Raw genomic sequence first — 21,709 nt, 5'->3', positions numbered from 1 at the left:
TAACAAAATTTTAAACTTATAATCATCGATTTTTATATATACCCGTATATTTGAATTGCTCTTGAATGTTGAAATTTATATCTCTTTCTTTGAAATTGGTTGAAGCAATATTACGAACAATATTAAAATACTTTCGAGTATAAATATCGGATAAACTCAATATTGACACAGCGTAATCTCCATTCAAGGCGTTTTTACCTACATTATGGCGATAAGCATGATTAACTCAGATAATGTAGTAAATTAAAATAATTTAAAAGCTTTGAAGGTTTTTTTTATAAAATTTAATTGATAAGTTACAGGATTTTGCAATCTGAACAATGACAAAACTAAATAAAACAACATCAACAGTAATGTATGAAGATAACAATTCTGAAATCTAAATATATTTTATTGGTAAAATATTGCCAATATACAAAACAAACACAGTCCCTTCGATTTAGAAAAAATGTAAAGTTTAGTCTCTGCAAAATTTTTGTTTCGTGATTCATTAAAACACACACTTCAGTGTTTTAATAAATTTCAGCTCATTTCCTGGTTTCCTGGTATATCGAAAACAACAAATTTTGCATATCGGGGATTTAAAAAAATTAAGGGTCACTTAATCATTTGGATCTTTAAAAATATATCCAAGAGTAATACATAATATTATATTTCAATGATTTAAAATATTATTTATTTTGTAGAATACTATACTCAACCATCTCCACATTAGAAACAGTCTTGGAGTCTAGTAAAAGCATAAATTGTCGGCTTTCAAATTTCTAACCAGGCAAGTAGAACGTCACTATTACTGCTTTAATTGCCAAAGTCATAAAAAATAAGTGTTCCGAATCCTTTAAACTTACGAGGTTTAAAATCAAATTACTATAAGCGGTCTTCAGCAAGCTTTACCTTTAGAGATTTTAAATAATTTTTCTCTCAAGGCTGTATTCGTTTCCTGGAATTTTGAACTTAAACTCATTATTGTTTATCATTTAATTTAGAAAAAAATCTAAGAGAGTTTTTTTTCGTAGAATACAAAGATACGCAGGCATACACCTGACACCAACACTTAATTACCGCAATGGTATAATTACGCAGTTTTAAATTACGGGCCGTGTGTAATTAAACTACAAATATAGTATAAAAACAGGGGGATTTAACGTAATTACGTTTTAGGTATGTACCTCGCTTAGCTTGCACTGGTCATAACCACAAGCTGGCTGAAACGACTGTAATAAAATTATTATATTGGCTCCTACAAACTCTTTTTTTTACTTACATATTTTTATATAACGCAACATAAAAAATTATGACACTGTGTCACAGTAACCTAATTGTACTATAAAGGCGGAGAAAATTGCATTTAGTCCTCTGAATTTTTTTTTTTTTTTGTAATGAAAATGTGATATTTAATAAAATATTACGCTGTAAAATATTACGGAACGCCTATTCCCTCAATTCCTAGTAGTAGTTTTTTAATTATTTTTCTTTCCATTGCTTTCTTTTTATAATGTAGCGGATAATGACTCTCGTTTTGTAATATACAATAATTATAGTATAGATTTTTCCTCAAAACACTATTAAATTAAAGTATCCCAAATTAACGATTGACGACAGGAAATAATTGAAATCATTTTCTTTCAACCTTCTAGACGAAGTTCGGACGAATTGACCTGATATCTTACGTCAAATAAATACATAGTATTCACTAATCACAAGCACCATTCCCATTTTATTGAACTTATAACATAAAGTATTTAAAATCATATAGGTTTCTAATACTCATTGCTTTATAGCTTATATTTTTTCAATTTTTAACCAATCAGAAGCTTTACGTTTCATAAGTGTTCAAAAATAAGTGAACCAATTTTTGTGTGGAAGAATTACATATTTCAGTCCATACAAGTCCAGATTAGAGTATAATAAATAGTTTAATTTTAATATTATTTATTATTTCACAGTGATAAAGTATAGATTGACTCTAGAGCACAGAAACGTCTTTAATATTTCGTTTAATTCGATGTGGAAAAGTTACAACACAACGTTATTAAACTATTTGCTAGCAATAATGTTACGATAGAAAACGTTACAATTGTTAATAAATACAATTGCTAATTAATAAAAGTCTACACTGCACTACAAGATCAAAAAATCAAATCATAAATATTTATACAACAAAAAAAATTTCCACTTGACGAGGATTCGATTGATCCTATCTGTTACTTTTCCGATTGCATAATGGTGTCCTTGTTTCAGTTTATTTGAATATTCCATGTGGATTTTAATCGTCATTTCATAAAATGTTTATAATATTTCTTAAATCAAATATTTAACTTTTCTTACTATCAATGTGAATGTACCAAAACCATAAAAGTCGCGTGTTGTTCATTATCTACAAAATATTTAAAAGAATATGGTTTCAAAATTTTATTTGGAAGTATATAGTTTTATAAGTTTTTTAGGCTTCACAAAATATGTTGATTCAAAACGAGAATTGAGTACAACACGTATTCAGTTTATAGATTAATAATAGAACTTCCTATTTACCTGTACACAGCCACTAGAATTGGGACAGAAAATCTAAAAATTAAGGCTGAAATTTATGTTCAACGTGGTGCGAAGTCCCGAAGATATGATAAGAAGGAGGGCCATTTAGAACGAGTTACCTCAATTCAATTTTGGTCCGGAGAGTCATGGTATTGATAGCCACATCCCAGTTACGTCCATTGGACTCTACGTTTGACGTACGCATGTGTCACGATCCGGGAACTGTTTACGTAAGCGATAAGTATTTGAAGTAAAAAAATCTATCAACAGATTTTAATACTCAACACCATAACACAACTCAATAAATTATAATGAAAATAGATGAAGCATGAAAAGATTGTTCATTTTTCTCTTTCAATTCATTTACGGATATTTCTTGAAAAAAAATATCGTTGCTGTAAAAATTTGAATAGGGTTAACCGTACGCCTGTATTCACGGCCGAACTGGTTCAATATATAAAAATAGATGTAAGGACAATGAAAGGAATAAATTAAACAAAAAAAGTCGAGAATTAAAATAATAAATTATGTGGAAATAAACGTTTTTCATATTTATCGTCAGACGACTTCTACATCCTCTGACCGTGATCATGAAACTATAAAATAATCGGAATCGTCGCTAATATAGTAATATACCAGAGTTATATTTTGTATATGCACTCCTGAATTCTGAGAAATCATTATATCATACAGTTTTATAAAATAAATTCGCAACAGATGACACAATAACTTATAACCTTAATAAAAAAGAAATAATAACTGGAATAAAGGCGGTCTTATCATATGTACATGATCTCTTTCAGACGGCCGTGGAGTTAAATATATAAACTTAGGTAAGAGCCAGGACAACTCAGTATTATCAAATAAAAGTATTACTTATTACAGAAATAATTAAAAATATTTCGAAAACATAAATTTATGATTATTAAAAATAAAAATGTATAAAAGTAAGTACATGAAAGGTAATTAAATTGTTCATAGAAGTATAGAAAGAAATATCTTGTAGGTTTCTTTCAGACGAAGTTGAAAGGTGCTTTCAACTTCGTCTAAGAAAAACATTTTACATTAGGAAAAAATGTTTAGTGACATCGTACTATAGAATCTCTCGATGTTCCGTGAATTGCAAAGTTTACTTAGAGGTAGAAGCCGTGTTTGCCGGAAGGAAAGACAAAAACCTGTACCAAAATCCTGGCCACATTGTATGGAAAGCCAATTGAGATTCTCGTGAAATTCCGAGATATGTCATATTTTAAAGCGTCTCGATTTCCATAAAGAGATCCGCGGTTAAATTAAGAAAGCTTAAAATGGAATAAGCAAAGATAGAAAATTGTAAATAATGTTTTAACAATATTTTAGTTGAAGTCCGAAATCACAAATTTTTTAAAGAATATATATATATATATATATATATATATATATATATATATATATATATATATATATATATATATATATATATATATATATATATATATATAAGAGACAATGTTGTGATTTGGATGAAACAACCAATTAAAAGATTAAAGAGTTTCCCTGTAAGAAAAGACTTCATTGTTAGGGTTCTACAAAGGTTACAATCTATATTAGGCTTACATTAAAAAGTTTACAAGACTAATTAACCTGTAAGAAAAGAAACGACATTTAAAGCTATTAATTTACAATTCTTTCTATTTCTTTACATATATATTTTAGATAGAAGTAGTTTATTGCCTAGAAAATTAACACATATTGCTGAAAGTAATCACATTAAACAACACAAGTACATCAAAAATATTAGAATCAGACGAAAATCAAACTCGCGACCGTTGCTTAAGTTGAGATTGAGAATCGAGGTTAAGTTTCTATGTTAAAAGGTCAGTGCCTAATATTATTTATTTATATATTTTCATTAAGCACTACGGAACCTATAGATTTTGTGAGCGCTTACAATTTTTATGAGTTATTACATATAACCCTTAGTGAATAATTTAGAGACTTCATAATTTAATGAGCTTGAATAATTGATTAGATAAATAATGGGATTGAATAAAAACAATTCAATGTCGTGCTCGCTGAGATTATGTACGTGCATTAAGCCAAGAAAACTAGGAAAACTTACATAAATATATTTTATAATATAATTTCATAATAAAAATATAATACAAGCCGTCTTAAATAAACCGACGTTCGGAACAGAATGAAATTACTATTGTGGACTGTATGTACAGATTATGATAATTTGGATTAGATAGTTTTTTCAATAGAATAAGTCCCATATAACTTTCTTGGGGTCGAATAAAGAAACTAGCGATGAGGAAGGAACAGAATAAAGTTATATATTCTTAAATTTTAATAAATCTTTGCATACATTATATATTTGTTAAAACCAATAAGATATATATATATATAACGAGATGGGTTTACTAAGTACTGGGCGAATATTAAAAAGTAAAGGGTAAATATTAAAAAGCAGACATGTGTATTTTTAAACCTAATAAACAATAAATTATAATATGAAAAAAATAATACAAATAAAACAATTTATGCTAATATCATAAATGTTTTGATGTTAACCACTCAAATGCACTGTTTTCGCATAATTTAATTTTATTTACGAAATCGCAAAAATTTTACCATTTGAAACAAAACATCAAGACATACATACATAAATGCATACGAACATATGTATGTATCTGCAGGGATTCATGATAAGTACTTATTACACTAAGAGAAATGTTATTGTTATCAGTATAATTGTACATGTTTCTTCGTCATTCTAAGGATAACTTTAAATTTACGCAGCGAATTAATATCTTTATTTGTAATAATAATAATCGTCGTTAATGGGAATGTTAAGCTTTGTACCTTATTAAAAAAACATACTTATAAATGACGGTCTTTTTTTATTTTTGTAGGGCTTACATGATAGAACTAATTTAAAAAAACATTCTAACCTGTTTTATTGTTTGAGCAGTTAAGACAAAAATATTATTTTATTGAATTTATATATACTAATTATATTAAATCATAAGTCAAAAATAATATTGTGTTACTACTAAGAAAGTGATCGAAAGCCGCTATTGCAATAGTGATTTCTTTTTCCGGGGACTTATTCTTCTTTACTAGTAAGGTCTTTTATTAAACTACAAAGATTAAAAAAGCAGAAACAATTAAAAATGTTGTGCTGATTAAAAGCTTATTTAGTGCTGAAGAGTCAAATTGTATGACCGAATAAAATAATCAAAAATGTTGGACTGCGTGAAAGTAGTTGTGATGATTCTGGAGAGAAGCTGAATTGAGTGTTAGCATTAATAATTTAGTGTTTATTGAGTGCTGTTAATATATGAAAGATAAAAACAACTGCAGGATAGTTTTCTGTTTAAAAATCCATTATACAAAACTCTAGCTAGTCTTGTCCTCTCTGGTCTATCACTCCGGTACGGTACGGCTATCACTTAAAGGATCTTTCTCCAGGCTATTAGTATAGCCTTCTAGTTCAAAGATAATATGATACCTGGCTCAAGGTATGGTGGCCAGACTAAAGTTTCACCGAGTATCTCGATTCCTGCCACCATACTCCTTACTTACGCTCACCGAATACCGTGTCACTATTAACGCTAGTCTGCCAACTGCCAGCAAACAAAATCCCCAGAAGAACTGGATACGATACTAATCGTGGTCCTCTGATGAATGAGGTGGATTTTATATGTGTATGTATAAGCATATAGCCATGAAGTATGCTGAGCTGGTAAACAAGGATGCTTCAATTTCAGCGAAATGAATCCTGCTGAGCCCTATATTCTCCCAAACCTGCTTGCTAACGGATTAGTAAAACCGTATATCAATTTAACTATCTTATATTATTAATGGAAATACATCTACCCTGAAACAAGATACTCTTGATACTGATGTTGTGTAACTTTGTAACTCCTGCGAATATAAATGAACAATTAGTAGTTTAATCACGTTTCCGTCTGAGAGGGATCGCTTAGATAATTCCATTTGTATAATACTTTCAACACATATTTTTTTAATTTCTAGTTTGCTTTAAAGTCGAGACTTAAACGAAGTTTAAAAATTGTACATGTAATTGAAATATGAAAAAAAAGCGGTGGCCATTCTATTTTTTTACTTTACTCAAGTTTGTGAAAAATCCCTTCCAAATCCTTCAAAATGTTAATAAAAATCAATGCTTTAGAAAAAACTCATATAACACGTGCTGTAAACTATAGAATTTTTTTAGGAATTCGCCTAAGTCCTACAAAAATAAAATATTAAAATATTTTTATACTCATCTAAACTACATATTAGTTAGTATTTTAAAGCAGCCACGGAGCTTTAAAATTATAGGTCCACTAAGAAATGTCGTCAACGTGTATGATATTTTTATTTATTTTGAGCTATAAGAATTAGTGTCTATTATTTAAAGGAAACTTGATATTTTTTCTTTTTGTTGTAATTATATTATAAAACACGTTATAACTAAATAAAGAATTCTTGAATTGAAATTGAAATTGAATGGTATAAAATCTATGAACGAAATGGTCTTGTTAGTTATTCTGTATTTTTTAAAATTTATTTAAATGTACCTATTTGTACGTTTTTAGGGCAACCTATCTCACCTCACAGGATTTCAAAATGTATACTAATCATTTGTGCTAGATACTTCACCCACGTAACTGATATGAACTAAATTTAAGTTCCTTAAACTTGAGAAATCAAGTTTTAAACTTAATAAAATCCCTTTTCTGGGCGTTGTAAAACCTAAAAGATTAACAGTTTAATATATCACTCTAAATGAGCTTTAGTAACGTATATTTGTACTTTTCCTAAGTTTCCTAGACTTTAAACGTGACTTTTTTAGAGAGGAAATTGAGATTAGAAAAAAATGTTTTATCTAATCTTGCCTTTATTACTTCTTATACATATGTCTAATATAATAAGGCGAAAATAAGGCGAAAAGGTAAGAATCGGTGGGGTTGTAAATACAGTAGGGCACTATCAGAAATAAAAACCATCAACATAATATTAACTATTTATATTTTGTTTGTACACACTTCTACTTAATTGAATCTTAACCTGTATACCTTTATGTTTCGTAAAGGAATATTTGATACTATTTTGGGCTTAATATCGTTTTTGATAAACAGACTCTTGAAAGACAGACAAAGTTACACAAATACTTTTAACAGACCTACAAAATGTTTCATAAAAAGTTGTATTAGAGAGACGAAATCTCTCAGAATTTTATGGATTCATCGTGCGGGTGCCAGTTCCATCGCGTTGTAGGCAGAGGACCTTCAACAGTGCCTGGGACTTGCGACCCAGGTGTAGGTTTAAGGGGCCCCTCTTTAACCCTCGTTAAACGCTCACCTCCACCGTCCAAGCTGGTTTCTCTATCTTACCAAATTTGAAACAAACCTACTAGGGCTGCCTTCGACGCACGACGATGTTAGTTCTTGACAGGCCCTAGTCTATTAGTAGGTTAAAGAGAGATTTGGTTGTTATACCTCTCGCTCCTACTTAAATCTCGCTCTCGTTAAAATTTACAACGAACCCATTCTGAGTGAGTTCGTTAGTGAGCTCGTAATACTTGTTGACCTTGAATTGAAGGCATGGTCTTTGGGAATGTTGGTTTCCCAAGGAATCGTGAGCTCTATTAGTACAACGCGCTTTAAAATTAGCGAATATAAAAATTTGTCTGGTTTGGGCGCACAAATATCCTCTGAGATTTTGTATTGTATCTCATACGTTTTCATCAATATAGACCAATCCGAAGCCGTTTTAATGATAGATGAAGGCTAAAGGAGAGACTTATTTAAAATATATGAATTAGTCATATAAGTGCCTGTTGTATACATTGTAATACATGTCAAAAGCAGATGAATAGTAAAATAAATAAAAAATAAAAATGCGTTAGATAAGTTAATTAAATAAATTTCGCTGTCGTTGACACTGTCAAAGTGTGTATTTGACGTTACGCGTTTATTACAGACAAGCAAATCAACACTGTATAACTTTTTGTTCACGAATAAAATAAAACCCTTTTAAATCCATCCAACTCTATATTTAGACGAATGATACAAAGAATATAATTTTATCTTGTCCAATTTTGAGTTTACGGCAATATTTTGTTTTAATTATAAAGGTCCCTGTTAACGATTGATTTAAAATTGATTGACAAATATGACGGCCGGCAATTAAATTGAGAGCGAACCAAGTTCATGTACTAATAAGCTATGGAAGGCGTAAATAATTATTCATTTATTCTTTTATTTGACTATTTTTTGTATAATGTTGATTTATTTAATACAACTCTGAAAATAAAACATTTCTATATATAATTCAGTTCCCATGAAATTAGTACGTGAAATGATTTTTATTCATTTTAATTACAAATATTGTCATGTGACAAATAAATTGCAACGCTATTGTGTTATTGTTGAAATATATTTCAGTATTTAAATATTTTGTTAATCGTAACTCGTGGCGATACTTGGATTTAAAAATAACAGCTTTGTTTCTAAAAGTACGTGTCCGTGGTAGTGTTATTATCGTGTGCAAAAAATAATTCCGTTTAATCTAAAACCATAAGCATTTTAAATTTAAAATTATTCTATTTAAATATCATACAAATCATTACAATTTTTTATGCTGAAGAAAAAGGCCAGTTCCAAAAACGTTCATGTATTTATTATTTTTTGGTATACAGCAGGTAGGTACCTCTTTTATACTGGTTTTTTTATTGGTTTTAATGATATTTTAATCACGAGAAAAGATGCGGTATGGACAAAGTATTTGATAACGACACGTTAATTTTATACTTCTGAGTATCATAAAATGAGATTTTGTTTATAAAATCTTTCACAAGTGTAACGCTTTCAAAGATAAATATTATTTTTTTTGCAAACGAATGAAACGTATTATTTTTAACTCAAGACTTTGTGATTATATAATTTGTAAAAAAAATATTATGCAATATTTAACGCTATGTTAAATATGAATGGGAATAAAATAGAGATGTTTCATACAACAAAAAAGAGAATGCTTACAAAACACGTGATGGAGAAGCAAGAAGACTGTAACATGAAAAAGGGAAATTATCTGGAAAGAATAATATTTGAGCATTCCATTAATATTCCATTCCATTAATATTCATGAATATCACTATCACAGGTTCTATAATCAATACCTTTGCTTCAGAATACTAAAATATATCTGGTCATTATAACGAAATAAGACTTGACTAAGCACAAATACCATGTAGATCATTCGCAAACTATTATCTTAAGTACCAAAGGAGGACTAAAGTGTATAAAAATGACTTACCTAATACTTTCAAGTCATTCTCATTAATATTTTAATATTTAACTCCAATGAAACAATAATTTAGTGAGTGCACAGAAATAAATATTTTTTAAATAAAGCACAGATACGTAAAATTATTTGACAATTCGTATCATGTTATTTATATAAGGAAGACCAAAACTATAAATCTCGAATTAATTGAGTGGTTAATTAGCAAGCGATCGAATGTCTTAAATGTAGGTTACGTTATGTACTAGTTTTGTGTGGGTCCCGTTAATAAGTGATTTAAAGGCCAGTACACATTAGCAAAACCAGAAGCTGTGCTGTGTATGATAATATTAAGAGTTCAATCTCATGATACCTGCGTCTTACGTGTTCAATTCTTTGCTTCAGATTTGTAAATGAAAAGACTTAATCCCACTTATTGTGCCAAAACAATTTTCAGCTTATTTTTCATGAGACAAATTTAATACCAGTGTCCGTTAATGAAATTCTTTTCTTCCTACTATTTTTTATATTACCTGACGTATTACCAGAGCTCGCACATATATAAATACACGATATCTAAAATAATTTGTTAATTAATTTAACTGATTGATTGAATTATCTACCTAATAATAACTTTAATTATCACTCAATAAAAAGTTATCGCTTAAATAAAGATCATAAAAAAGTTAACGGATATCTTATTATTGAGATGTTGGAATGAACTCTAAGAAGTTATTACACTCAATAAATTAACCTTTACTTTTCTATTAATAAAATTATATGACTGCGACAATTCTCTTTTATGGAAAATAATTGTTTAACGAAAAAAAACTGTTAGAGGAATTTCGTCTCTATTTATTTTAACCTGAAAAAAAACTTATAATCCAACTATGGAATTTAGGACATAATTTTCAAGAGCTAACTTCATAAGGTATAAAATAAAAACGACGAAGACTGAAAAGACGTAATAATTTTATTTTAAATACGAATTATAATCTAACAACATCCCAGCACGAATAATTCACGGACATATCAGTATATCAATAAGCACATTACTATGTATTGTTTTAAGAAAATATAAATAAATATGGAGGAATTGTTAACTTAAAGAGAACGAGAATATCAATAAAAACAGTCTCAATAATAAGTAATAGATACAATATCATATCATGTTTGCTCACGAAAACAGTATCTTTATACATAAAGGGGATCATTAAAAGTATCTCATACTTATTACAACCTCGTGTAGAACGATATCGACTCTTTTATAGTCAGCTTAGTTACAAATGCTGTCAGCTCTAATGCTTTAATAGAGTTACCGGAAGAATCTATGCTACGCATGTATCATGGAGTAACTTTGAACATGCCCCTGTACCTCTTCTGTAGGAATACATAGAGTTCTAGATTCCTATAAGCGAATGTTTCTGCAGCTTCGGACTATCGGATTTGGACTATTCAGATCTTATATGAGCTTTGTAATGTCAGTTCATAGTTTTGTCTTCGAACATCTTTCATATGGGTTGAAACTAACAATTGAGCGCCTAGTTTTAGACATATGTTCATATTTTTTTGTTTTCTTTATACTGTGTTATTATAACATAGTCTATGAAATTAATATAAAAAAATACATCCACTTTTTGTATAGCATGGATAATTTATATTGTGACGTAATTATAGATTGAAAACGCATGTATTTATGTTATATATATATATATATTGTTATAGACAATAAAAATTTCCTTAAACTATCCCTTAACACATATACGTGTACAACATTAATCTGTTGCAAATTAAATTGGCAATTGAAAACGAAGATCCTGTTTAAAATATGGATTAAAGTTGAGGTCTTAAAATTGTTTAATTAATGCCATTATACAAAATTTTATCATTTTATCATAATAACTTAAGACATCCATTGTGTCTAAGACGTTGAGTACATAATGATGTATATTCCACGAGGACAAAGTAAAGCTTTCAAACGTATCATCAAAGTGTTGCTTTTAGAAAATTTAATTAAAACAGTTGCCTTTTGTCATAAATATCGTTTTTCTTACTGTATGTGATTTGACAACACATACTATATAATACAGAGTGAAATATCAACGTATTGTGAACAAGAAAGAACTTCATTTATTTTTTAAAGTTTATTTTCTTTAAAAAAACCAGGTGATTATTCGATTAAAGCACTGAATAATTGTAATAATCAGAAGGAAACATCATATTTTTTTCACAATATGTACTTACCTAAATCCTTGCACATTTACACTGATATTATGAAAAATTACGTTTTAAGATTGTACGTATATTATTTAGCAGACCGACGAGGAACGTCGTCTCCTCACCGCTTCCTAAGCGACACTGACCCTCAAGGGGTGCAACTTTATATATATATGTTTTAGTCACCTGTTACGTTACGTTAGTATTTTTTTACTTTTTTCTCCAAAACTTTTTTTAAAGCCACAGTTTATATTATTTTGTTTCATGAAATAAATTGGAAGGATTTTTTTTTATATTTTTCCCAAAAAAATTTATTCCTTGGGGAGAAAAATTTTGTAATAACAAAAATTTCCGTTGACCTATTTGCCTCTTTTATTTTATAAAATATACTAATTGAATTTATTTAAAAAGTTCATTCATTTCATAAAATAATTAAATATTTATATTTTCTCGTAGCTTGCCAATTGGCTTTAGCAATAGAATAATACTTATATATGTATAATGATTTCGTAGATGTGAATGAATAGATATCCTACTAAAGTAAACGCAATAAAACTAAAATTATGAAAATAATAATGAAAATCCTTAAACTGAAATTAATTTATACGTCTTTTTTTGTGAATTCTTTGCCACTAAATGTGTAGGTACCATAACGATAATACCATAAAACTGGACGGTATATTTATTTGTTGGAACTCACAAAGCTCAAGAACCTTTTTAAATCCATTTTCTTAATGAACATGTACATTCAAAATGCAATTGATAAATTATTTTTAGTGTAATATGCGCACTCTCGAGTAAAAAAAATTGCATTTAAAAATTCGGTAAAAAACTTCATGGAATCGTTACATCCTTCGAAAGGCAGGTAATTAGATTATTTTATAAATAAATAAAATCTCTTTACCAACAACAAAATTAGTTTGCATGTGTAAATGATCTACTTTATCTCATGAGAGAACCCGCTTTTAATTAGACAGCTCTATCCACAGCGGAGGTTTCTATTATTACAAGACTAAAAATAAATTACTACCTTTGTAATTTTATTTTTTCTCTTTCTTAACTTCACAAGCAAGAACTCTACAGTAACATGTAACATACAAGTCTATTACATATATTTGGATTTATAACAATGTAATGTGGAATGATATCATTTCGAATAGTGTGAAAACGGAAACAATAACAATGAATTTTCTGCATAAAAAATTACATATATCTCATTTTGTTTATGTTTCGTCTGCAAACATTGGATTTCTTTTCTGCATTTGAAATCTAGATAAAAAAAATGAATATAATTTAAAAGTCCTGTTTCTGCTGTGTTTATCATAATTCAGAAATTAGTTATACCCGTTTACTTTTAAAAAGCTTCTTATTTCTAGGCTATATTTATTATTAATTTGATTAGTGATATTAAACTCAATAAAAAAATACTATCGTTTATATATAAATTATTGACATCTGTTAAATTGATTAAGGTTAATTCGTATATATATATTCTTTTTTAATAACCCAAAAAATAGATTAAAGAATAAGCTAAACAAAGAGATACACAATTTATTTGTCACCTACCGATGTCATTTAATAATCATTTAAGAATCCAAATATTTTTCAGTTTTATGAATTATCGAAACTGTCCCCACTGACACTTCCCAGATTAACAGATAAATTTCTATGATAAAATTAAGTGGACACTATCGGTATTCGCAATATAAAGTAACCAATCTGTTGCTAGTAAAATGCTTTCGTTGGCGCTTTTAATGATGTTGGAAATCTCTAAAATAATTTCATTACAATATTATCAAAATCTATGAAATCAAGCTAGTAATATATTAAAAATATAATATGATTACTAAATAAATTCTTGAATACTATAATGTAATATAACATAATCTAGCATGTTATATACCTAATATATTATATTTATTTTTAAATTCATTTGCATCTTTCTTGTTTGTTAGATGTCCAGACCATTAAAAATTTATTATATATTTAGGGTTCGGGCAAAATAATTAAAATATATTTGTCTTATAAACCTACAACTTTTAAATAACGACTCAAACCTTAACAGGAACAAATCCGTCTTAAACAGTTAATTCATTATTATTTAAAATCAAAACAACTTAAATTTAAAAGACACTAACAAATCGCGGCCATCATTACTTTCCCGCGCAAAAGTGATCAAACTAAATGTTATCTCTTCAATGGCGTTTCGGGTGCGTTTGTTCCAGAGTTTTTAAGGTTCGGTTCGAATCAAATGTGTGTTTACTAATTATATATAAAATCCTAGAATAGAAGTTAATCCAGAAAACAAGTCTGAGACATAAAACATAAACTTATACTTCTAGTGCTACGAAAATAATACGAATATCCCTTCTATTTTCTCTAAAATTAAAACATCTTTATTTTTACCTTTATTTCCTTACCTTTTAAGATCATGCTTGGAAATTAAGTTGAAGGTTTTACTCATACCATAAATAAGACATCGCAATTAGACAAATGTTACATTTTTCTTTGTGACTGGATACATAATAGTTTCAATATATTTTATCCAAAACAATAAACGACAGGCGAGTTCTTCTTTCTTAACAATCGTCGTCATAGGATAGAATTATCAAATTGCTGGTTATTTTAAATAGCGCTCAAGGTGCGCACACAACTCAAAATAGTTTGTATTTCACATATTTTTATTACGAGTAACATATAATCAATCAGAATTATTTGATGTTACATTTGCTGTCATATATTGACTGTGTTTTTCGTAATATATTTAGTCTGAAACAAGATCTATAAGCGAGGCTAATACAATAAAAAAAATAACTCAGATGATTATAATTTTATTTAAATTTTTCAACACTCTATAATATAAGTTTCAGTCTGAAGAACTTTACTCATCAATTACATTTTTAAATTTCTATAAGGCTTAATAATTAAAGGCTAAGGTAAAAAAATTTAGTTCCTACAACACATTGGCTTTTAGCAGCGTATCATTGTTTTGTTTCTGACACTAATTTATTCATTTAATATTCCATTTCAAATAATTTTATTTTACTATGTAAAATAATGTCATATTTTAATCTATTGTAAATTTAATCTAAGATAAAACAAAAATATAGAAAATTGATAAGAAATATTTTACATCGTGAAAAATCAGGACATTAATTTTGCTCAATTTCCCTTTGTATATTCCTCAGCCTTTATGTTTGCAAAGAGCAAAAGTATATACCCCTGAATTGAAAATCATAGCAACAAGTTTTTTCATGAAGCAAACGAGCACACGGCCCACCTGATGGGAAGTATTCACTGCCTCTTATGGACATCTGCAACATAAGGGGAATTGCGGATGCGTTAGTGGCCATTTTTGTCGTGGAACTTTGATCATATTTTTATTATCAGACTTCGATTAATAGATTTGAATGCCTCTTCCTCTAACAATAATAACTGAATTCTTTCTATACTTTTTTCTTATGTTTAATATATATAATGCATAAAAAATTATACTCCTATGCGCTCTACGTATTTTCTTAGGACAAAACCTATTAAACTTTTCACAATTGTATAAATTACTAGCAAATGAAACGCAGTCCGAAATAGTATGTTCAATATACGTGTCGTATATATTTTTCTAATTGCACTATTTGTATTCACTTAGGCTTAGCTCTTCTATAATAAATTGAAAAACTTACTTTTTTTATATTCTACCTGGGCACGAATCCTGAGAACTAGAATAAAGTCAATTTAAGTTTCCTATCAAGAGAAACCGGAGTTGGCTTCTTTAATATTCAGTAATTCCTTGTTTCTCATAATAATTTAATTTCAACTATCTTCAAACTGTTCAGATGTAAGTTTGCGTGTATGTTTATGTTATTACAAATTACATTTATTAAGATTTTAGATTGATTTACTAGAATCAGTACTGGTATGTCACAACTGCTATTTGGATTATTATCGTTATTAGTTATTCAGATCTGTTCCGTGAATAATAAAAGTCTAAAGAAAAAGTAAGGCGAAAAACAACTAAAATGGGGAATTCTTAAACCTTTTTCTTTTTATCCACATTGATTAAGAAAAAAATCTGTTATTTAACAAGCTAGGAAGTTTAGTGCTAATAACATTTAGGTAGCCGAATAAGGTTGCTGTTGGATAATTTTATTACATTGTATAGCACAATACTTATACGTCTCAATACAGAAATAATTAATTAATTAAATAATAATGAGCACTACAAAAAAGTTGAAAATTGTCGACGGTGATAAATAAATTACTACTGCAATGTCATATATAACAATAATTGATAAATGCCAATCACTTACATTATAAACAAATTACTAAACTAATTGCACAGTTTTGTTATCAGCGTCTAGCGATTAAAATGCCTTAATCAAGTCCCCAAATCAGAATATCTATCCGATTCATAAGAGCTTTATAAGTAATTTAAACTTAAAATATGACGTCATCTTTTAGTCACAAAAAAAATTATTGCAACTAAACTAAAAACTAACTGCGAAATCAGAATCAGATTATATAACAAAAAGCAATGATGAATAATTATTTATGAAAAATATAAAGAATTGTCTTAGTTTGAGACAGGAGAGCGAAAGCATATTCTGTATAAAAACATAACCATCCGAGAATCAGGCATCATTATATTACGAATGCAATTTAAATTCCTCATAAGTTTTAGAGCTGAAATATAAAATTGGTGGCTAAATCCTCTAAAACGTGACAACTATTGAACATGTTGACTGTGAGTTAAAAATGTTTTTATAATCTAGCTGTCAGAGCTTTCAGTACTCGTTATGACCTCTAGGAAAATCGTTGTTAGGTCGTTTTAATTGGATTATACCAGATTTAACTGACTGTGAGATTCACATTTTTGCTCCTCGTTGGCTGTTAACAAGGACGGCGACGCATGGAAAGCAGCTTATTGTTACGTAAAACGTTTTTCGAATACATTTCACATTTCATTTTTTGCCTTTCAAATTATAATCGCTTTAGGATTTTATTCATTTTAAAGTATAATACTCATTGTATATGTTCAATCGAAATGAAATAGTACTTGGTCTAAAAGCATCAGCAAGGCTCAAAAATAATTATAATGTAATTCTTTATTTAGAAATTTTGAATGTAAATTGACAAAAAAGATAAGTAATCTTTTTTGTATAAATCATACATTTTTGTACTGAGTTATTGTATTAGTGTTTGCTATCAAGGAGAATGAGCGTGAGTTATCAGCATAATCTATGTCTTTAGGGTTGTGTAGAAAATCTATGAAAAAAAAAACAATAAGAATTATGCTTTTAAATTATATTTTTGGACGATATGTTTATGTAGAGATATAAAAAAATATCTGGTGTTTATAAATTCAATGTTGCAAAATTTTATATCAAATTAATTTATTTGAGCTAAAAAGTAACGGGAATTGTTCATAATGACTAAGGTAGTGAAACTTTGTGTATGAATCACCAGAATGAACTTCGTTCCGTTTTTAAAACACAATTTAGCAGAATCATGGATCTTCAAAGCACTTTTCATCAAAGTGTGAAGCTTTAAGTACGCTTTTCTGGGTTCACTAAGTTCAAATGTAAATGTTAAATGATGTCTCAAAGTCTATGTTAGTCTTATATTATACGGGCATATATGACAAGGATTTATTTTAAATATTCTTGTAAATCGATTTTTGTAGGAACATACATATATTTCGAATTCAGTGGTGAATATAGCTTGCAGGTTCCGACGATTTTTTTGTTTGGTGGATATAGTTGGCACTTAATTCGTTCTCGTTTTTAATTCGTTCACGTAAATAACGCGATATTTTGGGTTTTCCATTTTGTAAACTTATTGACGCAGAGAAAAAATCAAAAATGGAATACATCTGAATTACGGTTTTTTAGAAACAAATACACGAGTAAATAGCTGTATAAATTTGAAATTGGAAGTCCGTACCAAAAAGGAAATATTTAAGATCACAGTGGCCAGTACGACAAAACGCCAATTTCATATGTGAGGATCTAATCTTTGAAGAAGTTTTACACATACATTCATACATCCATCTTAATATTTTTTTAATGTTTAGCTTCATAAAGATTTCATAACATCAAAATACTTTAAGGCTGCTATTATAAAATGTAAATGTTTTTATAAAGGAAATTTTACATTATAAATTAATTAGCGCCATGTTAATAAACAATAGGTATTAGAGTTATAAAATAGCAACCCTTTATTTTAACAACAACGAACAGTTCTGCTAAATTAATTTACATTTTATTAAGCTATCACTAATTAATGCCTTATTTATTATTTAAAAGAAGTGTAATGCTTTCTAATTTGTTAAAGTTTATTTCAATAATGAGGAATTGAAATAAATGCAAAGAAACTGTCATAATTTCTTTTAACTTAAGGCAAATATATACTTAAAAAATAAACAGATATTTTATACAGAATATATAGAGGTTTTATAGATTTTTCGTGAAGTAAATTTTTTTTTTTTTTTCAATTTTGTCAAAATTTACTAAATAGTATGATTAAGAGACAAGACTTATGTTGATATCTAAGAATGTGTAATCTGTCTCACTCTTACTATAAATCTGTCACAAATATTCACATTGACAAATCGAAAGTAAATAAATCCGAAGTGCTACAACATTAAGTTTATTTTCACAGTTCAATTTTTGGAACAATTATAAAAATGACTGCTTTAGATGACTTGCCTGACGTCACCTCTTTCTTCGGAATTGATCTTAAGACAGGTTCAATGATAATAGCAGCTCTCGGTGTGGTAAAAATCTTTTATATCTGATCACAAATTACTGAGACTTATGCTATATTTAATCGTCTGTTTATTCTAAGTGCTAAATTAATAGTTCAATATATAAATTTATTTATATCCCTTAAAATCTGTTTTACCTTATGAAAAGTACACATTTAATCTTCGTTATAGCAATAAAAAAATCATATTACTTAAAAATTCAATTCCGTTGACAAACTTATTGGTTCATAAGATATGAATACGAGTAGATTATTATGATTATTTATTTAGAGAGATAATATTTAAATATTTTAGACAAAATATATTTCTGGTTGTCACAAGGAATATGTCTATGTGACGTGAACCACAAGTCGAACTAGAGATTCTTAGATTCTTTTGATTATATATATATATATATATATATATATATATATATATTATGTATAATGAACAAAATATAGGATCACATTTCTTTTACATAACATATTTGACAGATTTAAATATTTTAAAACGTAGAATATAGAGAAGGAATAAGGACATAAATCTTGTTTTCTTATTAGACATTTTATATTTTAATTAGACCAATAGGTGGTACATGTCTTGAAAAGTACACACTCAATAAACTTTACTCTCGTAATGTCTTTGTAAAATATTTATATTCTTATAGTTCATTTCATACTAAATATAATGCTCATACATGTAACTTTCGTTATAAAATATTGACACAGAATATGAAATTATATTGTATAATTAATTGAGAACGAGATTTGTTACACTTCACATTGAAAACAACTCAAAAACTCGAGACGCGTGTTGGACAATATTTTACCAACAACATTTTAGAAACCAATAAAAGTCATTTAAACTTCTTGCTTTCACTGAAATATACTTAAGAGTTGACTGTTTTGCAATGAAGCAGAAAATTCAACAACACCAAGACACTCGTGAACAGTAGTCCAATATATAACGACAGTTTAACAGAATTATCAGAAATGTCAAATTGATTATAATATAACTATCAGTATCAATATCAAATGTGATCAGCTTACCAACATCTGATGGCATTAAAATTATATCTTCGTATTGCCAAATAAAACACCCATAATCGCCACTTAGGATTTGAGGAATGAAAATATGTTAAAATTCTATATGAAATTAAAGGAGCAAAGAATGTAGTATATTATTTTTAAATGCACGCAACTTCGTCTGTATAATCAAAGGAAACGCAAAGTTATCGACATAGTTAATATCTCATACATAATATTAATCCTTTATTTAATTTTCTAGGAAAGTCGTGAGAATATTAGAATTTAAATGAATTCACGATTAAAATTCCTTTCATTTCTACGCTCTTTCAGGTACATCCAATGGCCTACGGGTGCTCTTTTTTTATACCTTTGAGTTATCTTTTAGTCACAATATGGATTTTAGTAGCCTTATATTTTGCGGCTAGCGTTGTACTATTTTTTGGACTCGCAAAGGTTGTAATATTGACATCAATGGTATTGATTATCGATTTTTTTAAAGTATTTGGTTAAATATGTGGAGATATTTTGCAGGATTCGCCATCTCTATGTATTATTTGGATTTGGTACTCGGTTATCTTTGTGGCGGTTATGTTAATGATGATGATGCTATTGGCCATAGTCTTCACCTCAAGAAAACAAAGAAGCAGAGTGATCATTGTCCTACTTGGCATGCTCTGGTATATTTGTAAGTGCTCTATATGTGTACATACATATATTTTCTAATATCAAATTTTATTTACTACAAGGAATATCGCTAATTAAAAAGAATACCTAGAATAGAATTTTATGAAGAACCATCGATATTTTAAACGTACTTATACACTTATAACGCAAACAGTCTGTCTATGGTTTCAAAAATCATGTTTTGTAATTTTTCATCGTTATTTTTGAGATTTTCAAAATTTAACTTAAAACGCAAAAATCAATTGTACGTATCTAAACTGAATAATAAAGTAAGAAATACATTTTAAACATTCAAAAGCATGCAGTGATATTGTAAATATTTTTATTTTCGTAGCAAATCCGTAGGCAAAATTTATTCTATTACAAAACCCTACTAATTCAATATTCAAAATGAAGAAAATTTAAAACTCCCTTCAATATGCTAAAGCCTCTAAACAAAGCTGCGAGCGATATCTGAAACTTCATAGATCTGGTTTTGTTCCAATATTGAAGGCACATAAATAGAAAATAAACAAAAGCATTTTTACCAATGGTCGCTTCAAAATAATCCGCTTCCATTTGTTTTGACTGGAACTTTTGAAAGTAAATTCAATCTACAATTCCATGTAAAAAGAATTGATTTATAATATATGTACAGCCATCATTGAGTTCTTATAATACAATTTTAAACATTACTATTTACCCTCGTACTGTATCACTCGATTTTATTGTATGAATTGCAAATGAATCTGTATGAAAGTTAAATTTAAATTTATCTGTAACCAGTTTTTATTTTATGACAGACATGAAATAGCACACTAATTTATACTTTGGAGTTGTGGCTTAAACTAGACCAAAGAATCTCGCGTATGGTGCTAGTGAACAATAGTTATTGATTTTTTTTAACTTCAACAATTTTTTCAACTATTTATTAGCATAAACTTAAAATTTTAATCTGTCTTAACTTAAATCTTTTTATAAAATAAAATATTTCATTATTCGTAATGAGTTATGATAGTTTCAAATTAATCTTTGAATATTACAGTGACCATCTATTTCATCTTGGTGGTTAACAGTCATCGGAAACAATTGCTGGGTCCAGGCTGGGGAAGCCTTTCTACCTTCACAGAGAAGATAGGCTTCCGAAATTAATATTGAAAATATTAATAGATTATTCTAATAAATGTAATGTTATTTACAAACATCTGCTTTATTCTATACCTTTAGATAGATTATTCAATATTTACAGTGT

The 21,709-nt window shown here is 28.2% G+C and overlaps 1 protein-coding gene across 1 annotated transcript; it reads left to right on the top strand.

The window, feature by feature from the left end:
* Positions 1-18,600: 18,600 nt before the first annotated feature.
* Positions 18,601-21,672, top strand: LOC116770769 (uncharacterized). The gene is made up of 4 exons (XM_032662374.2): positions 18,601-18,796; positions 20,125-20,247; positions 20,326-20,479; positions 21,503-21,672. Exons 1-4 carry the CDS (start codon positions 18,707-18,709, stop codon positions 21,607-21,609), a joined length of 474 nt encoding a protein of 157 aa, XP_032518265.1. The 5' UTR covers positions 18,601-18,706; the 3' UTR covers positions 21,610-21,672.
* Positions 21,673-21,709: the final 37 nt, after the last annotated feature.

This window comes from Danaus plexippus, chromosome 7 (assembly GCF_018135715.1).
Source record: "Danaus plexippus chromosome 7, MEX_DaPlex, whole genome shotgun sequence".
Taxonomy (NCBI): Eukaryota; Metazoa; Arthropoda; class Insecta; order Lepidoptera; family Nymphalidae; genus Danaus; species Danaus plexippus.
This window is presented reverse-complemented; position numbering and strand designations above follow the sequence as displayed.

Coding starts and splice junctions, on each gene's coding strand:
- LOC116770769 (XM_032662374.2), top strand. CDS start 18,707: ATGACTGCTTTAGATGACTTGCCTGACGTCACCTCTTTCTTCGGAATT. Junction 18,797..20,124: donor TAATAGCAGCTCTCGGTGTG/GTAAAAATCTTT, acceptor ACGCTCTTTCAG/GTACATCCAATGGCCTACGG. Junction 20,480..21,502: donor TGGCATGCTCTGGTATATTT/GTAAGTGCTCTA, acceptor TGAATATTACAG/TGACCATCTATTTCATCTTG.